Raw genomic sequence first — 18,067 nt, forward strand, 5'->3', positions numbered from 1 at the left:
AGTCTACTGCACAGTATATCAAAGCATCTCGGTGCAAGTGTTCCCTCACTGTAAACATCTTCTCCTAGCAATATAAACACAACAAGGGGAAAAAGAAGAAAAACAAAAAAACAAACAAAAAAACCCATGAAGACTTATCTGGTCCGTGTGGGTTCAGAGAACGGTCCCTCCGCTCTCCCCGTCATTTCGATCCTGGTGACACCATCGTGACCCCTGCCTAGTGTAGTGATTTCTCCACTCCTTCACTCGTACATCTCACTGCGATAGCCCCGCACCATCTACCGCCTTACCACCCACCTCCGTATTCTCACCATTCACTGTCTTTTCAATGTTCTCGTGAATAAAATTTTCCGCCTCCTGTGCGTCTGTAAAGCTTAGCCATTTTCCCCTCCATGTGAATCGGAGCGTTGCCGGGTGGGCCAGTGTGTGCTTCACCTGATGCTGCCACAAAACCTTCATCATCAGGTGGAACAGTTTGCGTTGTGACACACGCTCCTTGGTCATATCCTCAAAAAACGATAACTTGCAGTCCTCCCATATTATCCCTTTCTTCTTTTTAGCTGTTGCTAGCACTTTTTCTCAGGCTGTACATCTGAGAAATCTCACCAAGATAATACCTGGAGGCTGGTTCGGGTTTGGACGGGGTCCCATGCTTCTATGACATCGTTCAATCTCATGTTCACCTCCAGTCAGTCCCAAACCATCTGAGAGTATCTTCTGTACATAATCAGATAGATCGCGCCCGGCCTCTCTTCCTTTTTTTTAATCCGACCAGTCTGAGGTTCTTTCAATGAGCCCTGTTTTCTTGATCAACAATCTGGGCACATAGTTGATTGACTTTGTTAATTAGCTTGGCATTATCTTTAGCCAAGATGGCCACCTGGTCCTCCACATCTGAAATACAACTTTCGGCTTCCGTTAGCCTCGTTTGGATTGCAGCTACAGAATTTTTAAGTTCCGTAGTGTCAGTTTTAATCAACGTCACATCAGCTGCAATCCCGTTCAGCGTCACTCCGATCGTAGCAATCTCAGCAAACAGACCCTCTATATCGCTTTTCCGACCTTCTTCTTGATTAACAGGTCTGGCAGAGCTAGCTTCTCCGGTGGTGACAGTTGGTAGGCGCGACTGCACAATATGCTTTTTTTGACTGGATGCCATATTCCGTCCCAAATTTACTTTAATGTTTCCCAACGTCGAGTGGTATCATAGTAGGAGTAGTAGGAGTTGTTTCAGAATTTAATTTCCATTATATTATTGGCTGGGGTTCAGAGCTTCTCTACGACGCAGCCATTCCTGATACCACGTGACTCCCAATTTGAATCTCTAACCAGATTCTTACTCTGGATGGCATTACCTTGGCCTCCAGTAACACTGTGAGGAACCTTGGAGTCATTTTTGACCAGGACATGTCCTTCAACGCACATATTAAACAAATATGTAAGACTGCTTTCTTCCATTTGTGCAACATCTCTAAAATTAGAAATATCCTGTCTCAGAGAGATGCTGAAAAACTAGTTCATGCATTTATTACTTCCAGGCTGGAGTACTGTAATTCTTTATTATCAGGATGTCCTAAAAACTCGCTGAAAAGCCTTCAGCTGATCCAAAATGCTGCAGCAAGAGTCCTGACAGGGACTAGAAAGAGAGAGCAGATTTCTCCTGTTTTGGCTTCCCTTCATTGGCTTCCTGTTAAATCCAGAATTCAAAATCCTGCTCCTCACATACAAGGTCTTAAATAATCAGGCCCCATCTTCTCTTAATGACCTTGTAGTACCATATCACCCTATTAGAGCACTTCGCTCTCACACTGCAGGCCTACTTGTTGTTCCTAGAGTATTTAAAAGTAGAATGGGAGGCAGAGCCTTCAGTTTTCAGGCCCCTCTTCTGTGGAACCAGCTTCCATCACTGTCCTTTGCTCTCATTTCTTCAGTTGTCACTGAGCTTCCAAAGAAGACACGGGGGAGCTGCTGTGTATTTAGATCTTATTTTATTCATTTTGAGACGATGATTAAAAATCGACAATGTGTTGCAGCGATTTCCTTTCACGATGTGAGAAACCTGCAGAATTAGCTCGACAGATAAGCACTGATTCAGTTTCCCATGTTTCAGTTTCCTAGTCAATTATTACAGAAAATGACTAAAATCCATTCGTACAAACACAGCGAGGATATTCATTCTTTCTCCTGGTATAAAAATAAGCTCTAAGTGCTTCACACACTTTAATACTGTCTCTGCTTCGGCGCGTTCACAGCTCGGTGTCGTCGATTAAAACTCTCCAGAAACATTTAAGAATAAAAGTCAACACGAATCAACGACATCGCCGTGTCCTGACAGGTCAAAGGTCAATCGCCTCCCTCAAAGCAAGCATGGAAACTCATTAAACTTTTATTAGAGGCATGAACCAGCTTTAGTAACTTTAGTTAACCAAGTGTTTAACTAAACCAGAGATAATAAACTCTGGTTCAGTTAGTGGTAGTGGACGTGAATGAAGGAAAAGTTAAAACAGATAAAAAACAATGAAAGAGCGACGAGACGAGCATCACGGCATCAGCAGGTGTTTATGGAGTGAAGCCTCAGAGACACCAGAACGAATTCAGCAGCTCCACATCCACAAAGTAAGAGCAACTGAACTTCTTCATGGGGATTCACTCTAACAGCAGGGACGACGTTTCTGATCCAGCTTCTGTTAACTGGAGATCAGGAGGGATATGAACTGAGAGCATGCTTCATTTCTCAGCTGGCTGAGAGACTTAAACTGGTTCATTTCAACTTTATTTTACTGACTTTCTCTGACTCAGATGGAGAGCCGGCCGGTGAAGACAGCAGTTTTACAAGACAGCTTTTTAAAAATGTTGGCTGAAACAAACTGAAACAGGAACTTAAATACTGGTCTTAGATTTTTAAAACACGGGTCACAAGTCTTCAGTAAAAAACCGAGCGACACGAAGGCGATGGCGAAAAAATGACTGAGCTACACTTCAATGCTGTAAACACGCTATGAGGGAAAAAAACCGATCCAAACGTGAATTCAAATCGACCAATCACAGCCAATCATGGGCTGCCTAATCAATGACGAAACCGTGGAAACCCACGGCCATGATTCGGATTACAGGAAGCTGGAGAGCAGAGAGCGACGCGTGGAGAAAGAAGAAGGGGCTGACGAGTCCGAGACGTTTTCTGGCAGCGGCTTCCTGTGAGACTCAAACCGCTGAGTTCTGGAGAGTTTGGACCTCAGCATGAAGGCGCGCATTTGTTTCCTTTTGTTTGGGTTTGACTGAGCACTGGTATCTATAACGAGCCAATCAGATTTCATGTTGTACTTTCAGGAAGTTTGAAAAGTGCATCAAAGCATCCTGTGGGCGTTCTTCTTCTGAAACCGCTGCTCTAGAAAACACCGTATCCGTCAGTGTGACGAGCCGCCACAGCGAAGGCGGGGTAACCATCGTAGGTGGTGTAGGTGGTCAGGTCCTGACCCAGAGATACGGCCTGCTTCAGCTGGGAGGCAACCGCCGTCGACGCCGGGCCCGCCAGTGTGTATCCTGCAGGGACAAACAATGCAAACTCAGCACTGCCTGTTTCAGGACAAATCTTTAACTGTTCTGATCCCATCGAAGCCTTTTAGCTTCAGTATTTCTACAGGCTGTATATAAAAGATGGACGTAGCCGCTGTGATGTCACCTCCTGTTTAGTGAAGTCTCTCGTCCTCTGCAGGAGGAGGAACAAACTTCGTGTTTTATTTAGACGAATTGATAGTCATCAGGAGAGAGTTCACTTACAATCACACAGCAGGCGCCCCCTGCTGGTCATCTGCACTCGCTCCATCTGGCAGACTTTGAAGCTACGTCCATCTTTTATATACAGTCCTTGGTGTTTGGGGCCTGCAGGTGAGCGTCTGTCAGCGGTTAGTTGAGTGAAGCGTTAGTTGGCTTTGGGTACGGACCTTCACATACCTGGGAAGGCTACTGCCGCCACAGCAGCCGCAGTAGCACAGTTGGCATCGGTGGCGCCCTCCGCCTGCACACCGAGCGTCTGCAGGGTGTGTTCGGCCGCGTGAATTTTAGCCTCTTCTACGCCCGCGCACAGCTTAGCAGGGGTGAAGGGATGGCTGCAGAGAGACACGTGAACAGGTGGACAGTCAGCCCTGCGTCCGGCTGAACAGCAGGCAGGTGATCAGACAGGTGAGATGTGCTTACACGTTGGGGTACTGAGTAGCCAGAGCTGGGATGGTGATCTTGTAGAGAAAGAGCTGTCTCTGGTCAGGACCGATGGCAGAGTGCAGCTGATAGACCGGCTGACCCCAGTTATTCTTCTGACAGAGCTCCTCCAGAACCTGACAGACAGACAGGAGGACAGACAGGCAGAAGGACAGGCAGGAGGACAGACAGGAGGACGGGCCGGAGGACAGGAAGAAGGACAGACAGGAGGACAGACAGGAGGACGGGCAGGAGGACGGGCAGGAGGACAGACAGGAGGACAGACAGGAGGACGGGCCGAAGGACAGACAGACAGGAGGACGGGCAGGTGGACGGGCAGGAGGACAGACAGGCAGTATTTACATGGTATTTCGTAGTCCTGACAGTAATGGTGCATGAGAGCTAAAAGTATAAAAGTACAAGGAGAGTCTGTTTGACTAAATATAAAAATATATTTTGTACATTTTAGTGTTTTAATTTGAAAGGTTTGTTCTTCCTTTCTTTTTAAATGAGCAGCATTTAATAAATCCTGACAGCTTCAGTATCGTCAGACTGCTCTAGGTTTAGTTTTTCCCGCGGATGAATACATCAGGCCTTTGCTAATTTGATCCTAATGTCTCCTAGTCTCCCTCACTGACAGTTCATCGGAACAAAAACTCAGAAAATATATATGTGGAATATCGCCACCAGGTGGAGCCTCATCCCTGGTTGCTGTATCAGCTGTTCACTGTCAGAGGTTCTCATCAGGTGTGATATTTCCTGCAGTGCCATGAAGGCATCATGCGGTCCATGTTCACTGCTGTAGATCAGGTCACATGACTGACTGAGTGGCGCTAAAAGATTCAGAGTTTTCCCCTTCATGCACACCTGACTGCTGTGGGTTATTTTGGGGGAGAGAAATTCTCAGATTGCAGTGGGCACTCTGTGGCATCAGGCTTCTCCTCCAGCTGTGAACCACCCCAGTGCACCTGATGAAGCCAGATGGCCACAGACAGACCAGGACGCTGCCTCCTGACCCTGAGCTGTGGGCTGACGTTAGCCTGACTGCATGGACACTTTTCCATTAGTACCATCTTGGATCGACTCACCAGAGTTTTCAAGGATTTCCATTAGGTCATAGTGATCTGAGCAGTCACTAAAATGTGACATTGTCAGACTGCATGCCACCGATTGGCTGGTCAGTGACATTACTTGAGGAGTCAGGATTGCATCTCTTTCACAAAAATCGAAACCGCCAAATGTCTCCAAAAACAACGCCGTGGTCCCAGAGTGTGAGAAAAAGCCTCAGACCGAGCAGCAGGTATATCATCGCCTCCACCTCGCATAATTGGTATGCGACACGAGCGCTCCACCTTTGTTTGAGCGTTTGTGTCACATACCAATTATGCCACGGGACGTTCGGCCCCGTTGGTATGATGACAACAATGTACATTAGGTAGTACTTGAAAGTAATGGAAAACCAGTCGATCGGAGCCGAGTCGATCCAAGTGGGAACTAACGGACAAGGAGCCTATCTGAAGCACAGAGGTGACCCTACGGCCCCACAGGAGGCCAGGCTCGTTTTTACTCAGCCCAGGTGCTTAGGCCTGGGTAACGCTGGCCCAGGTGAGGTCATGTGACGCATCAGGCCAGGACCAGCAGTGTTGGGAAGGTTACTTTTAAAATGTATTCCACTACAGATTACAGATTACATGCCCCAAAATGTATTTTGTAACGTATTCCGTTACGTTACTCAGTGACAGTAACGTATTCTGAATACTTTGGATTACCTATTATATTATCATGCTTTTTACAGCTACATGAATGTCCTATTGCTGTGTGATTTATTACTTTTGCTGGTTACTCACCATACCAATACCAACTAGATGTTTAAATCTTAATATAAATGAGTAACAGTAGGTGGACATTAGGTAAGGCTGCACTTTTTGCAGTGATCTTTTAGAGAAAACTATTCCGCGCGTATATAAAACAGGTCCGCGGCTCCGAACCGTAGTAAAGGGACCTCCAGGTCTGATTGTTTTCTCTGTATAACTGTAGAGTCTCTATACTTACATTATGATAAATATATAAATAAAACCGAAATGAATTTTTCTGCTCTGAATTTTTGTGCCACACCAACAATTAAAGGCCTCCCGGTCAGGTGTGTCCTGTTACCTGTGGTGCAGGCTTGACGGCGGTGGCCTTCAGGTTTGGGGTCATCGGGGTCAGCTCCATTCCCGGCAGAAGATCGTACAACTTCTCCTCTTGCTGCTTGTCTGCCTTCAGCCCGTAGGAGGCACCACCACCACCACCGCCTCTCCCCACGGCTCCGCTCCCAGCAGCGTAGGCCAGGTAGCCCCGCCCACCCAGTCCCCGCACCCCCGCAGCCCCTACAGGTACAGTCATGTAAATTTCTACAGGAAATCGAAAAGGCAGTGAAATCAATCAAATCATCGGAAATCAGCCGTAAGAAGAATCACACAGCCAGACAATTATCAGATCGGAGCAAACAGGTACAGTGGTAACCACGGTAACAGCACACCTGCCCTTCTTCTTCTGCTGCTCGTTGACGATTACCATTTCCTGCATGATTAAGTTTCAGGTATTTAAATTCATTCGAGCCTGAATTGACAGAAACTTCTCGGTGATTCGTGGATCTGTTTTTGATTCCTGCTTCAGAAAAACATTCACACATCATCACGTGTTTGTGATTCAGCTGAACTGCCTCAGCTCACGACACAGGTGATATGATGGTTTCTGAGGCCCCGCCTCCAGCCTCCACGCAGCAGCAGGGTTACCTCTGAGACTCGGACACTTTAAAGTCACAGTCCTGCAGGCCCACTGAGAGGACTCACTCTGACTGATCTGTGATTGGACAGTCAGTGTTCAGGGGCGGGGCTTCACAAACTCTCAGTTCACCATCAGAAGTCTGTTTGATTGTGCAGAAACATTTTGGAGCTTTCTTTTATGTTTGAAGCTCTGCAGCATAAAACTAAAATCTGAAAGTGCTGATGGATGCAGAGCGAGCTCAGACTCACACAGAAGCACTGAAGCGCAGCAGCCTATCAGAGGCAGAGCAGGTTCAAAGCTGAGCGCTGGAGGCTTTTACTCAGAGAAACACAAAGATTTTTAAAGTAAACTTGTGGATCCATCTAATCACAATATTCAGGCGGATTCTGCGTTTTCCTCAGAAATAAACCCTCTCCAGCTCGTAGACTGTATATAAAAGATGGTGGTAGGGTCATGTGACACGGCGAGCGTGGGGTATGGTAGTGGCACTCAGTAGACACATTTCCCTTTTAGAGTCAGGCCATTAGAAATAATGTGGACTTGTTTGTTTCTATGAGTCAGCTCTGTGTTTCACTGACATATGTGCGTTCTCTGTGGTTAGCCAAGCATTAGTCTGTCCCCAAGGCTTCTCTACAGAGGGCCTACCTGCTCTTTCAGTCTCAGAGTGCTTTTATTCTGTAGGTGAGTGCGAGCTGTCTTTGCAGGCATTCAGAGATCACACATGCTCTAAGGGCGTCCTCACCTCGGACCGACGGCGTCCGGATCAGACCTCGACCTCCAACGTGAGCTTTGGCTGCTGGGAAGCGGAACTGAGCTGGTATGGCTGTGTAGGCCTGAGGGGCGTAAAACACCGGCGCACCGAGGTACGCCGCCGAGGGGTCGTACATCTATAGAAGAGAGAAAGATGTGTATTTGTACTTTTTAACAGGAAGCAGATACGAGTTTCCTCGAGCACCATAACGAGGTCTACGCTCACAGTTTCAGTGTTCTGTGTTTCCTGTCACATCTGCTGTTGTTCACGTTAAACGTCAAGCTGCTAATAATGAGCTCAGTCTGTGTTCAGTAACCCTGATCTAAGCACTCTTAGGTATCCTTATTCAGTCAGGAACATGGAAGCCACGCCCACCTGCTGTTCAACCCTTCTGTTTGTGAGTGACAGCAAGTCAGAAGGAAATTGTCTTAAAGGGGGAGGAGCTAAAATAGCTTGTTCCAGACAGGAAATGCAGTGAGGGGCTGCACCAAGGCTCAGTATCAGCTACAGAAGGATTATTTTGAGCTGTGGATCACTGAAAGCTGCCCTGATAGGAGGAATAACTCAGAGTGCCTGTTGGCTTCCTGTTGGTCAAACATTGTGTCACATGACATTCATCGATGACTCACCTGTCCCAGCGTGTAGGAGGTGTAGTCGGTCTGAAGCAGAGAGCCTCCCCGGCCTCCCGTCCCTCTGGTGTAGCGAACGTAGCTGTCTTTGTCCACCGGCTTGGCCAGCGTCACCTCGATGGGAGAGCCGTCCACCACCTGCAGGAGATCCTGGTCAGTCTTTGAGGCTTTCAGAAACCTTCTCCTCAGGGTCAATATACAGGTGTCCACTGATTACAGCATAAATGTAATCAAACCTGATTTTGATTCCTGAAAATAGAGGAAGGAGTAAATGTTGGGCCTTGCTGACCTTCCCGTTGAGCGCTTTCATGGCGTTGATGGCGTCCTCTCTCTGAGTGAAATGGACGAAGGCGTAGTCTCTAATCTTCTTCACTCGCTCCACTGCGCCTGCAGCACGAACACAACAAGCACTTTTTTAAAACCACATTTCTTTTAAACTTTTATCTTTCAAAATCCTCAGTTCAGCTACAAAAACGAGCGACAACATGACGCATTCAGGGACAATCTGACATCAGAGCTTTGATCGAACCTGGCTTCAGGCTGTTGAACTCCTTCTCGATGGTCTCCTCTGTCGTCTGCAGCATCAGGTTCCTCACATACAGAATCTTCACTGTTGCCATGGTATCCTCATCAACCTCCACCTCAGGCTCCGCCCAGTCCACAGCGATGGCGTGACCCCACAGCTGGATACGACCTAAGAGAAAAGACGGAGACTCACGATCAGGTCTGGGAGGGATTGTTCTCTTTGTGATCCTCGACTTGTAAACTGGTGTCTGAAGCCACTCCCCCTCAGCTGAGGGGGAGGGGCTAATTACTGCTATACCTGCTGCTATACCTGCTAATTACTGCTGATCAGTAACATCCAAATAAATCCTCACTCAAACTGAGCTCAGACATCTTGGACAGTACAGCGACCTCACAGCAGCCATGTTATTGGTCACATGATGTCACTGAAAATGCTCCTAAAGGCTCCAACAACACAAACACGATCCAGAGGAGCAGTTCAGTTGAAGCTAGCAGACAGCTAGCAGCTACAGCCACCTGTGTCACCATCCACCTGCCACTCAAAGAGGCCACGCCCCGAAAAAGGTAAAGTTTAAGCCTTAATACAATTTAAATAGGTGAGTTATAAAAACAGATGTTATGAAAGGGAAATTATCTATAAAGACCAAACAGTTTATGTATCAGGTTGTAAACACATTTATTTCTGCTGTAAAGGTTTAACATGAGGGTCTATGGGACTGACTCACTGCTGCCTCTGCTGGACGTCAGAGGAACATACTGGCTTTATCTAGAGCGTGTAATTGTCCTCTGGACATGCTGGTGATGTTTGTGGGTGTCGGGTTCAGGGTCTGAAACCGAGTAAGATGCTAACGAGGCAGACGCTCTTTAACTTCAGCAGGAAGGCGCTATGATTGGACGCCAGATTTCGGAGGCACGGTGTCATGGCTTTCCACCCGCATGAGCCGACTTAATGTTGCACAGTGAGCATGATCTTCCTGTGGAGAAGCAGTAAAGCTGTTTCTGTATCTTATCTCTGAGACTTTCAGCTTTAGACTCCAGGAGAATCAGATAGTGTAACAAACCAACAGCTTTGGGTGTATTTATGGGTCTATCTGAAACAGCAGTTATCTTATCATTAAGCCCATCTAAGCTCTTCTTCTATTGGACATTGTGTCACAGGCTGTGATTGGCCCATGATAATGCAGTCTTACAGCCAGCCAAAAAGAGACTTTGGAATTTTTTTATTGCGTTAGGTTTACTTTACAAGGTATTAGACAGCGTGAAGCCGGGTGGAGAGTTACAGCTGAACTCAATATCAATTTGTTATAAATTTATTGGTGAGGCCCTCATGTGGCCGCCTAAGGAAAATTAACTGCTCGCTGCCGGTGTCAAGGGCTTGTTAGCTAAACCACTGCAGCTGCATCTGCTCAGTGTCTCCAGCACCACAGGAAGTTGGAACCAGCTGATCAACAGAGCCTTCAAGTTTTAGGGGATAACTGAACCAATTTTACCAGATCCTTTGAAAACATCTTATTTTTGGAGTTCTTCACTGAATCATTCCTGAAGTCAGAGAGGGAATTATAACTGTACATTAGCAAAGAAAACTCAAGTTTGAGTTTGGTTTGGTACCTGGCAGCAGTTTGCGGCGGGCCATGGCGGCTGCTCGGTGGCTCTCATACTCGACAAAAGCAAAGCCTCTGTTCTTGGATTTGTCGGCGGCGCTGGGGTACACGATGACATCGACGACGCCGTCGGTGACCTTCTTCATCTCTGACAGGATCTCCTCTCGCTTCTTGGTTTTGGGAATCCCGCCAACAAAGAGGCGGCAGTTATCGACGCTGGCACAAACGCCAAGGAGGCGTCCGTTCCTGTGGGCCAGAGAAAGATTTGGTTCAAGCTCAAACGGGATCCCAGCTGGCTAAGGTGGTTTGTTAGGTCTTTGCTGATTGGCACTTGGGTGTTTCTATGTTTGTACTGGACTGTGACCACAACCCAAGACTTTGGGTTTATTTGTTAAGGTTTTTTCTTTTGTGTTAAAAACACTCGGGTACCTGCACCATCTGTTTCCCCGGTGTAATACTCCCAGGTCTATTTTGAGATAAAGAAGCTCTCCTTGCTCTGCTGCTTCCTGCCTAAACTGTTCACTGTATCGGCTGACTTGCTCTAAATGTGATGAACATTTGGATTTTGGACACGTATCTGCTCTGGTTTCCTCTCCTCTGGACCATTACGTAGTTTGGGTGTTTCTGGTGGATTGGTAGAATAATTTTAGTTAGGTCACTGGCAGGGTTAAAGGTTGTAGGGTTTGGGTGTTTGGTTAGTGGGTCATAGAAGGTTAGTTGGTCAGTTGATAGGCTGTAGGTCAGGGGTGAGGAACTCCAGGCCTCAAGGGCCGGGGTCCTGCAGTTTTTAGATCTGTAACTGATCCAACACAGCTGATTTAAATGGCTAAACGACCTCCCCAACATGTCTTGAAGTTCTCCAGAGGCCTCATAATGACCTAATCATGTGATTCAGGTGTGCTGACCCAGGGTGAGATCTAAAACCTGCAGGACACCGACCCTTGAGGTTCCCCACCCTTGCTGTAGGGGGATGGCCTGCTGGTAGAGTGATGGTAGGTGGGTACTGTTAGTCTGTACCGATGTTAACTGATGATTCTCTCAACAATGCAGGCACCAATGAGGAATCAGAACCAGGCTGGACTCCCAGGTTTGACTAGTCGCCTGACTGGTTTGACTCTGGTTGTTGTAACTAAAGACTTATATGAGCTGAAGTCAGGTGAGTCACGACTCTTGAACCAAATCTGCTCCACATTCAGAAGAAGGTGCTCACATTAAAGATGACTGCTGGTCAGGTTGTTTGGGTACTCAGTGCTTCTTAGTTTGCTGCTCCATTATTTTTGCAGTTGTGAACGGTTACTAGAAAAATAACTCTAACATTTCTTTGACAGTGACTGAAAAAAAGCAGACCTGAAGCCTGCCGATGTGTTTCTGAGAGCTCAGTTATCCTTTCATTTATCAGTACAAATAAAGATAAAGGAGGGATCACCTGATCTCATAGTTGTTGAGCTGCTTCATGGCAGCCCTGGCCTCCTGTTTGTTGCTGAAGGTGACAAAGGCGTAACCTCTGTTGTTCCCGTTGAAGTCCATCATCATCCTCACCTCGTAGATCTTTCCAAACTGAAGAGATGGAGAGGGAAGCACAAACAGATGAAACAACACCCCCAGGGACATCACAGTGACCGAATCCTTATCCGTGGTTCTCTGACCTTCTCACACAGCGGAACCAGCTCATCTTCAAACAGATCTCTCGGCAGTTTCCCCACAAAGATCTCGCTACCCCTCTCCGGTGGGGGGCCGTCCCAGCCTGGAGGTGGGCCGCCGTACCGCCGCTGACCGTTCTCCTGAAGCGGCAGCAGAAAAACATGAAAAGCATTCAGGAGCAGTAACAGACACGTGCTGCTGTCTCCTCGGTCGGAGGGTCCACGTACCTGCCGCAGCTGGTATCCAGTTCGTTGCATGAGTGAACGAAGCGCCGCCTCCTTCTGCGTCCCCGCCAGTCCGTCCCCGCTTGCTTTCTGATTGGAATCCATTGAGTGTGATTGACAGCGATATGTAAATCAGGGAAATTAGCGGTGCTCACTGGAAGACAATAAAGTACAGCAAAGGTGTTATTATGAATGCAAATAGCTGTGAACTGGTCTGCCTGCACGTGTCGTCCAATAATGTGCCGGAGCATTGCACACAATGCAGTCACACCTGTTTGAATACAAATCACTGCAAGCATCAGACTGTAACATGTTCGAGGGACGTTAAATGTTCATTTGATGTCGTGCTGATGGTTTTATTCCACACTGAAAGTGACCGGACTGAGTCCCTGAGCTGGACCTCTGCACATCTAAACGAAGCTGCTTTAGATGCATTTACGTGCAGACACTGATGCGGGAGACGCTGGGTGGTTTCAGCAGCTTTTGTCACTGACGTGGTCGAACAGCAGTCAAGGAGGAGCTGCTGGTCTGAACGGCATACACGAGTCGTGTTTTGAAGAGCGCTGCAGGGAGGTCAAGGTCTGCTCGGTAATCATTGACAGAGACTGTGGAAAGCTGCAGGCTGGAAGCCCGTCTCACTGTAACACTGAGAGAAAACATGCCAGGCTTCAAATGTGAAGCCAGCACATTTATAAATCCTGTGTTTATGAATGAATAACACACTCCTCTCTAACAAACCTCAAACCTGAACCCTCTAACCACAGCCTGGGACAGAAAATGGTCCCAGTCCTCCCAGTTTGGGAATGAGATGAAGGCAAAAACAAACAGTCGGTCTGTGTATCTGTGTCTTTGCAGTTTATTTACAGGAACCACAGGACAGCACACAGTCAGCCGATGATGCAGAGACAGAGAACGACCTCGTGGACTTTGGCCGATGCTGCCGGGTTTATGATGAATGTACTGACATGATTTTAAGAGTCAGTTATTTAAATGATTGAATTATAAATATCTCTAATTATAAAGCATTACACAGCGAACAAACCATCATCTGTGAGCAGTACTTGGCGACAGCAGGGAGGAAGAATGCCCTTTTACTATGAAGAGACCTAGAACATTCAGCCACTCATCAGTAATGACTACATGTCATTTACATATTTCCATGCACAAGAACATCTGTTGCTGTTGTGGAAATACGGGAACAATGAGATCGTCCGTAACGTTTAGAGTTTAGGTTCAAAACGATGTTTGAACCAGTTAGTTAGCTTGCTAGCTTCCATGTAAAGGTGATACTCCACGTTCTGACTGAAGAACCTGGGACAGGTTAAACAGCAGCGAGGTTGGAGGGTTAGTGAAGCTAGGCTAGCTGACAGGTGGAGATTTAAACACATGAGCACAGAAAGATGGAGGACCGCGGTTAAACTGTCCCCAATGAAAGTTCACACTGAGACAATCGCCATCACATGACAGCAAGAAGACACCAAAAAGAGAACGTCTGGGGTGATCGGTCCACAGCAGGGGTCAGAGGTCAGGTCGCTGTTAAAGTCCTGATCCTCAGCTTCTACTCTGAAGACTTCAGGTCTTTGCTGCAGCCACAGCGCTCAATATATTTATGACACCAGTGTCAAGTTCATGAATTATTACAGTTATTCCTCGAGTGTGCGCTTTAACCACTGTGATATTTTCAATAGTAAGATATGATCATTGTTGTTATTATTTTTATTCAGAATCGCAGTTTTAGTGGTCGAAGTCCTGTGTGCCCGTTAATATAAATGTACGTTTTTAACAGGTTTTTGACAAATTTCTAATATATTTGTGTTCTTGTTTCTATGACAGCTCAGTCTCACGCTGCATCAGAATAACGGTGATAAAAAGCTGAGCACAGAAGAGTTTCATTAAAAAGAGGAGAGACAGACACGAGCACAGAGACGCCCTCTCCTCTGCAGGAGGGGTGGGTCGGTCGTAGCTCTGTCCCCGGCCTTTATCAAACTGCCCTCCAGTTTGGGCGTTGCCTGTGTCTGCTCTGATCTTTGACGGGGGCTGTGACCTCAGAGCGCTCCCCAGCTCTGGGTCCCAAACTCCTGAAAATCAAAGCTCTTTAAGCACAGAACAACTCGTACTGGACATCAGCTGGTGGTGGGAGTCACGCGCAGTGTTTGGCTGATTGTGTCTGGGAGCTCTGTGAACACACAAGGAAGTTTAAGGTGAGCTGAGAGTCAGCGCGTGGAAAAACATCAGCTGGACTCAGTCACCTGCTGCTGAGATCCACCAATCAGCACGGCTGACAGAGGGGCGTTCAGCTGGCAAACAGAGCTGACGCCCAAAGAGATCTGTATTTCTTCAGCTGGTCATGAATCTGTTGACATTTTCAGTTTTTCAGTCAAAAAACATGTTTTCATTTTTATCCAGTCAGACAGAGAGAGCAGAGGCCACGGCTGTGAGTATGGAAGCCCATCAGCGCCCAGAAGTCAACGACAGGCTTCATAAAACCTTCATTACTTAAAACTTCAGTCAGTCAGAATGATTTACACGATGCATCACAGTCGAGATTAGGTAAGCTGGTGTGTTACATCTTTATCAATACATCCTGACAGAATGAGACCAAAAATAACATGAGCATGCGTTCTGGGATATGATATCAAAACTCTGACATTTTATATTGAAATCGTTCAACATTCATGTGGAAGTGTTCACAATAACATAAAAGTTCAAATTTCAGGGTAGAAGATCAAAATAATGTCAAAATACATGGATTCAATAAAAAATTATATAACTAAATTGTCTTAAAATATAATGTAACCTATAATTAAATATATGTATATACATTTATAACAACTGTGTAAAAATATGATGTATTAATATAAATACCAATAAAGTATCAGTTAAAGGTAAAAAAATTAACCTAAATCAAAATGTAATGTTGTTCACAATGATGAAAGAATAAATGAATGACTCCCAGCCCCACAGTCATGACCTCCATCTTCTCCTACAAATCCCAGCATGCCTTTCAGCAAATCTGCCTTATCAGCCTGTGTGAGCTGCAGCTCTGAGTAATCTCTGCTGCTGCGCTGTTTAACCTTTCACCACGTTTGAACCACTACAGCCACATCTGCACAGGCACATCTGCACAGGCACATCTGCACATCTGCATCTGCAAATCTGCACATCTGTGTCTGCACATCTGCACAGGTGACCCGTTGAAGACCACGGTGTGTGTTTGAGGCAGCAAACAAGCTGCAGAGTGTTTATGCTCTGTTCAGAAAAGTTGACCTTTGACCCTAACTCCAGTGTGGCTCACACAGCTGCAGCTGTAATAAACATCAGGAACGTTCAGCTGTCACTAAATGAGATGGGATGTTAATAAGATGTTTTTCCAGCTGACTGCAGCACTGGATGAAAACAAACTACTTCCTGTCCTTTAAAACGCCGCAGCTCGCTCTTAGACTGTGTTTCCTGTCTGTCTTCAAATTAAAGTCCGAGCAGTGACCTCGCTCGTTTCCCCTCAGGTCTTTTTAATGTCCTGGTGATCTTCAAAGTGAAATGAAAAACTACTCGCTGCTGATTCCCGATGGCTGACTTTACAGACGGAGTATTTTCCTGTTTTGAAACTGGACGAGTTGATGAGTGACAGGTGGATCTACCGGTCACAGGTAGCCCCGCCCTCCTCCTCCTTCCTGTTCCTCTCGGACTCTGACGGGACCAAAATCTCCAAAATAAACTTCCTGTTTTCTTCAGTCTGACCTGAAAGCAGCGACTGAACCCAGATCAGCTGAGCAGGACGCTCATTTTCTCACAGACTTCTATACAGTCAGAGTTTAGAGGAGTCGCCCCCTGCTGGGCATTAGGAGGAGTGCAGGTTTAATGTGCTGCAGCAGTTTCCATCTTTATAGACAGTCAATTACAATACAAAAAAATTAAACTCTGACTAAATGTGGCACTAGTTCATGATTAATTACTGGATTATGATAATAATAAGTTACAGTTCAGCTTCTGTTTGGATTAAACTGAGTAGTAAATATGTTACTTTAAGCTTCTTCTGTATGAATGTGAGCATGACTCTTTTTAAGCTTGAAACCCAACGCAGACAGAAACTCGACTCTGTGCTTGTTTGTGTTTATTTCTGATGTTTCAAAATAAATGTAAACTCGGCAGCACAGCGGCAAAAAGCTGCTGCTCTGTCGGCTCGGCTCGCACGTTTGGAATTAAATTTCAGGTGTTTCTATGGGTCGAGAGACACTCGCTCACATTCTCTCTTTTTTCACACAGCGGTAGAGAGACATTTACTTAGCACTCTCACTCTCTCCATTAAAACACCCATTAACCCCGGCCGGCCTGTTTGCTCAGCTAGCCGCTTTTAGCCTCTGTGACGGCTACTGTTCACAGACACCAGCGAAGAAGAGAGGAAGAACGACCCTCACTTTACCTGTTCACACTCTCCCTCTCTCTCTGTATTTAAAATATAAAATTCAAACCTAAAAAACTTTATTTGCATGAAAGAGAGACAAAAACTCACCTGAGCAATTTCAGAGATCACCTCCCTCCGATCAGAGCTGTGTCATTCTGAGCGCCGAGTGTGTGTTCACGTGTCATCAGGGGCCTCTGTGTGTGTGTGTGTGTGTGTGTGTGTGTGTGTGTGTGTGTGTGATCACATCATATCAAACTCCAAAGGTTCACTGTCTTCGTGTTAGCTTTACGAGCTGCCCAGCGTTAATGTTTAACCCGCTGCTATCTGTGGAGACACACACACATGCATGCAAATATAGACCCACACACACACATACTTGTGGAGTGTCCTGCAAACGTCTCTTCACAGCACACAAACATGTGGTCAGGTTTTTAACCCAGGGCCTAAAACCTGGTCGTGGTTCTGACTCAGATCTCAGAACCCTGCAGTTCCTCTGACATCCACTAGAGACCCAACGCTGCCGCTAGTAAAGATCCCCATGTTAAAAACTATGGAGGAGCAGGAGAGTCACACAATGACTATTAAATAACTAAATTTAAAAAAATAAATAAAATAAAAATCATTTTCAAAATCTGTTTTTTGTTTTTAATGTAATAAAAATAAGTAAATAGACATAAAAAAATTTTGTGTAGATTTTTGTAGATTGTTTTGTCTTCTGACATTTAAAATGCTCATTGTACTCCTTTACGTAGCAGCTACTGGACTAGCTTCTTCATTAGCTTTTCTGTGAGTTGTTATGTCCTTGCAGCAACAGTTTGAGAAGAGTTTGGACATTTGCACATTTACCTCGACGTTGCCTGTCTTAAAATGTCCAGCATGGATATATGACGAACAGTGATGGGAATAACGACCTTACAAGTAACGGCGTTACTAACGGCGTTACTTTTTTCAGTAACGAGTAATCTAACTAATTACTATTCCTATCGTTACAACGGCGTTACAGTTACTAACAAGGAAACGCGGTCCGTTACTATTTTTCAACAAACAGACGGTTGAAGCTGTGTTCAGCTTACCGCATCTTATATCAGCTGCAGGAAGTAGCTGTAAGTAATCTGGACCCTACAGCTTTAAGCAGCTGCGCGCTCCCGCGGACGGTAATCACGATCACTGTCTAGCACAACACCTGGAGCTCAGGGGGCAAAACAATCGAGTGCTGCTGTTTGACTGAGGAAGAATAAAGTAGTCGTGGTAAGTCAATCACACCAATCAACCACTTAAAGACAAAGCAACAAGGTGCCAGTTTTTAATTGTGTCGATAGGCCACGTAAAAC

At 46.1% G+C, this 18,067-nt stretch overlaps 1 protein-coding gene and 1 long non-coding RNA gene across 4 annotated transcripts; one reads left to right on the forward strand and one right to left on the reverse strand.

Annotated features, from left to right (window-relative positions):
• Window positions 1-1,971: 1,971 nt before the first annotated feature.
• On the reverse strand, window positions 1,972-16,998 carry a1cf (apobec1 complementation factor). 3 transcript variants are annotated; one of them, XM_003449491.4, is made up of 13 exons: window positions 16,845-16,998; window positions 12,338-12,488; window positions 12,116-12,250; window positions 11,896-12,026; window positions 10,477-10,715; window positions 8,873-9,037; window positions 8,633-8,730; window positions 8,344-8,481; window positions 7,706-7,850; window positions 6,349-6,587; window positions 4,195-4,331; window positions 3,952-4,106; window positions 1,972-3,540 (listed from the first exon to the last, which is right to left on the reverse strand). In XM_003449491.4, the coding sequence occupies exons 2-13, from the start codon at window positions 12,437-12,439 to the stop codon at window positions 3,386-3,388; spliced, it is 1,839 nt and encodes a 612-aa protein (XP_003449539.1). In that variant the 5' UTR covers window positions 12,440-12,488; window positions 16,845-16,998; the 3' UTR covers window positions 1,972-3,385. The 3 variants fall into 3 exon arrangements, with proteins under 3 accessions (XP_003449539.1, XP_003449538.1, XP_005471582.1); XM_003449490.4 differs by having other exon boundaries at window positions 6,349-6,563; window positions 16,845-16,997; XM_005471525.3 differs by having other exon boundaries at window positions 3,456-3,540; window positions 3,942-4,106.
• Window positions 12,495-16,524, forward strand: LOC112847674 (uncharacterized). Its single transcript, XR_003221380.1, has 3 exons — window positions 12,495-14,535; window positions 14,741-14,884; window positions 15,838-16,524. It is a non-coding gene; the product is annotated as an uncharacterized LOC112847674 (long non-coding RNA).
• Window positions 16,999-18,067: the final 1,069 nt, after the last annotated feature.

Source organism: Oreochromis niloticus, linkage group LG8, assembly GCF_001858045.2.
Source record: "Oreochromis niloticus isolate F11D_XX linkage group LG8, O_niloticus_UMD_NMBU, whole genome shotgun sequence".
NCBI lineage: Eukaryota > Metazoa > Chordata > Actinopteri > Cichliformes > Cichlidae > Oreochromis > Oreochromis niloticus.

Excerpts from the sequence above, each read along its gene's own strand:
- a1cf (XM_003449491.4), bottom strand. The coding sequence starts at position 12,439 with ATGGATTCCAATCAGAAAGCAAGCGGGGACGGACTGGCGGGGACGCAG. Across the intron at positions 9,038-10,476 it reads CCGCCGCAAACTGCTGCCAG|GTCGTATCCAGCTGTGGGGT; the intron begins GTACCAAACCAA and ends CTTTTCTCTTAG. Across the intron at positions 7,851-8,343 it reads CCTCCTACACGCTGGGACAG|ATGTACGACCCCTCGGCGGC; the intron begins GTGAGTCATCGA and ends TCTCTTCTATAG.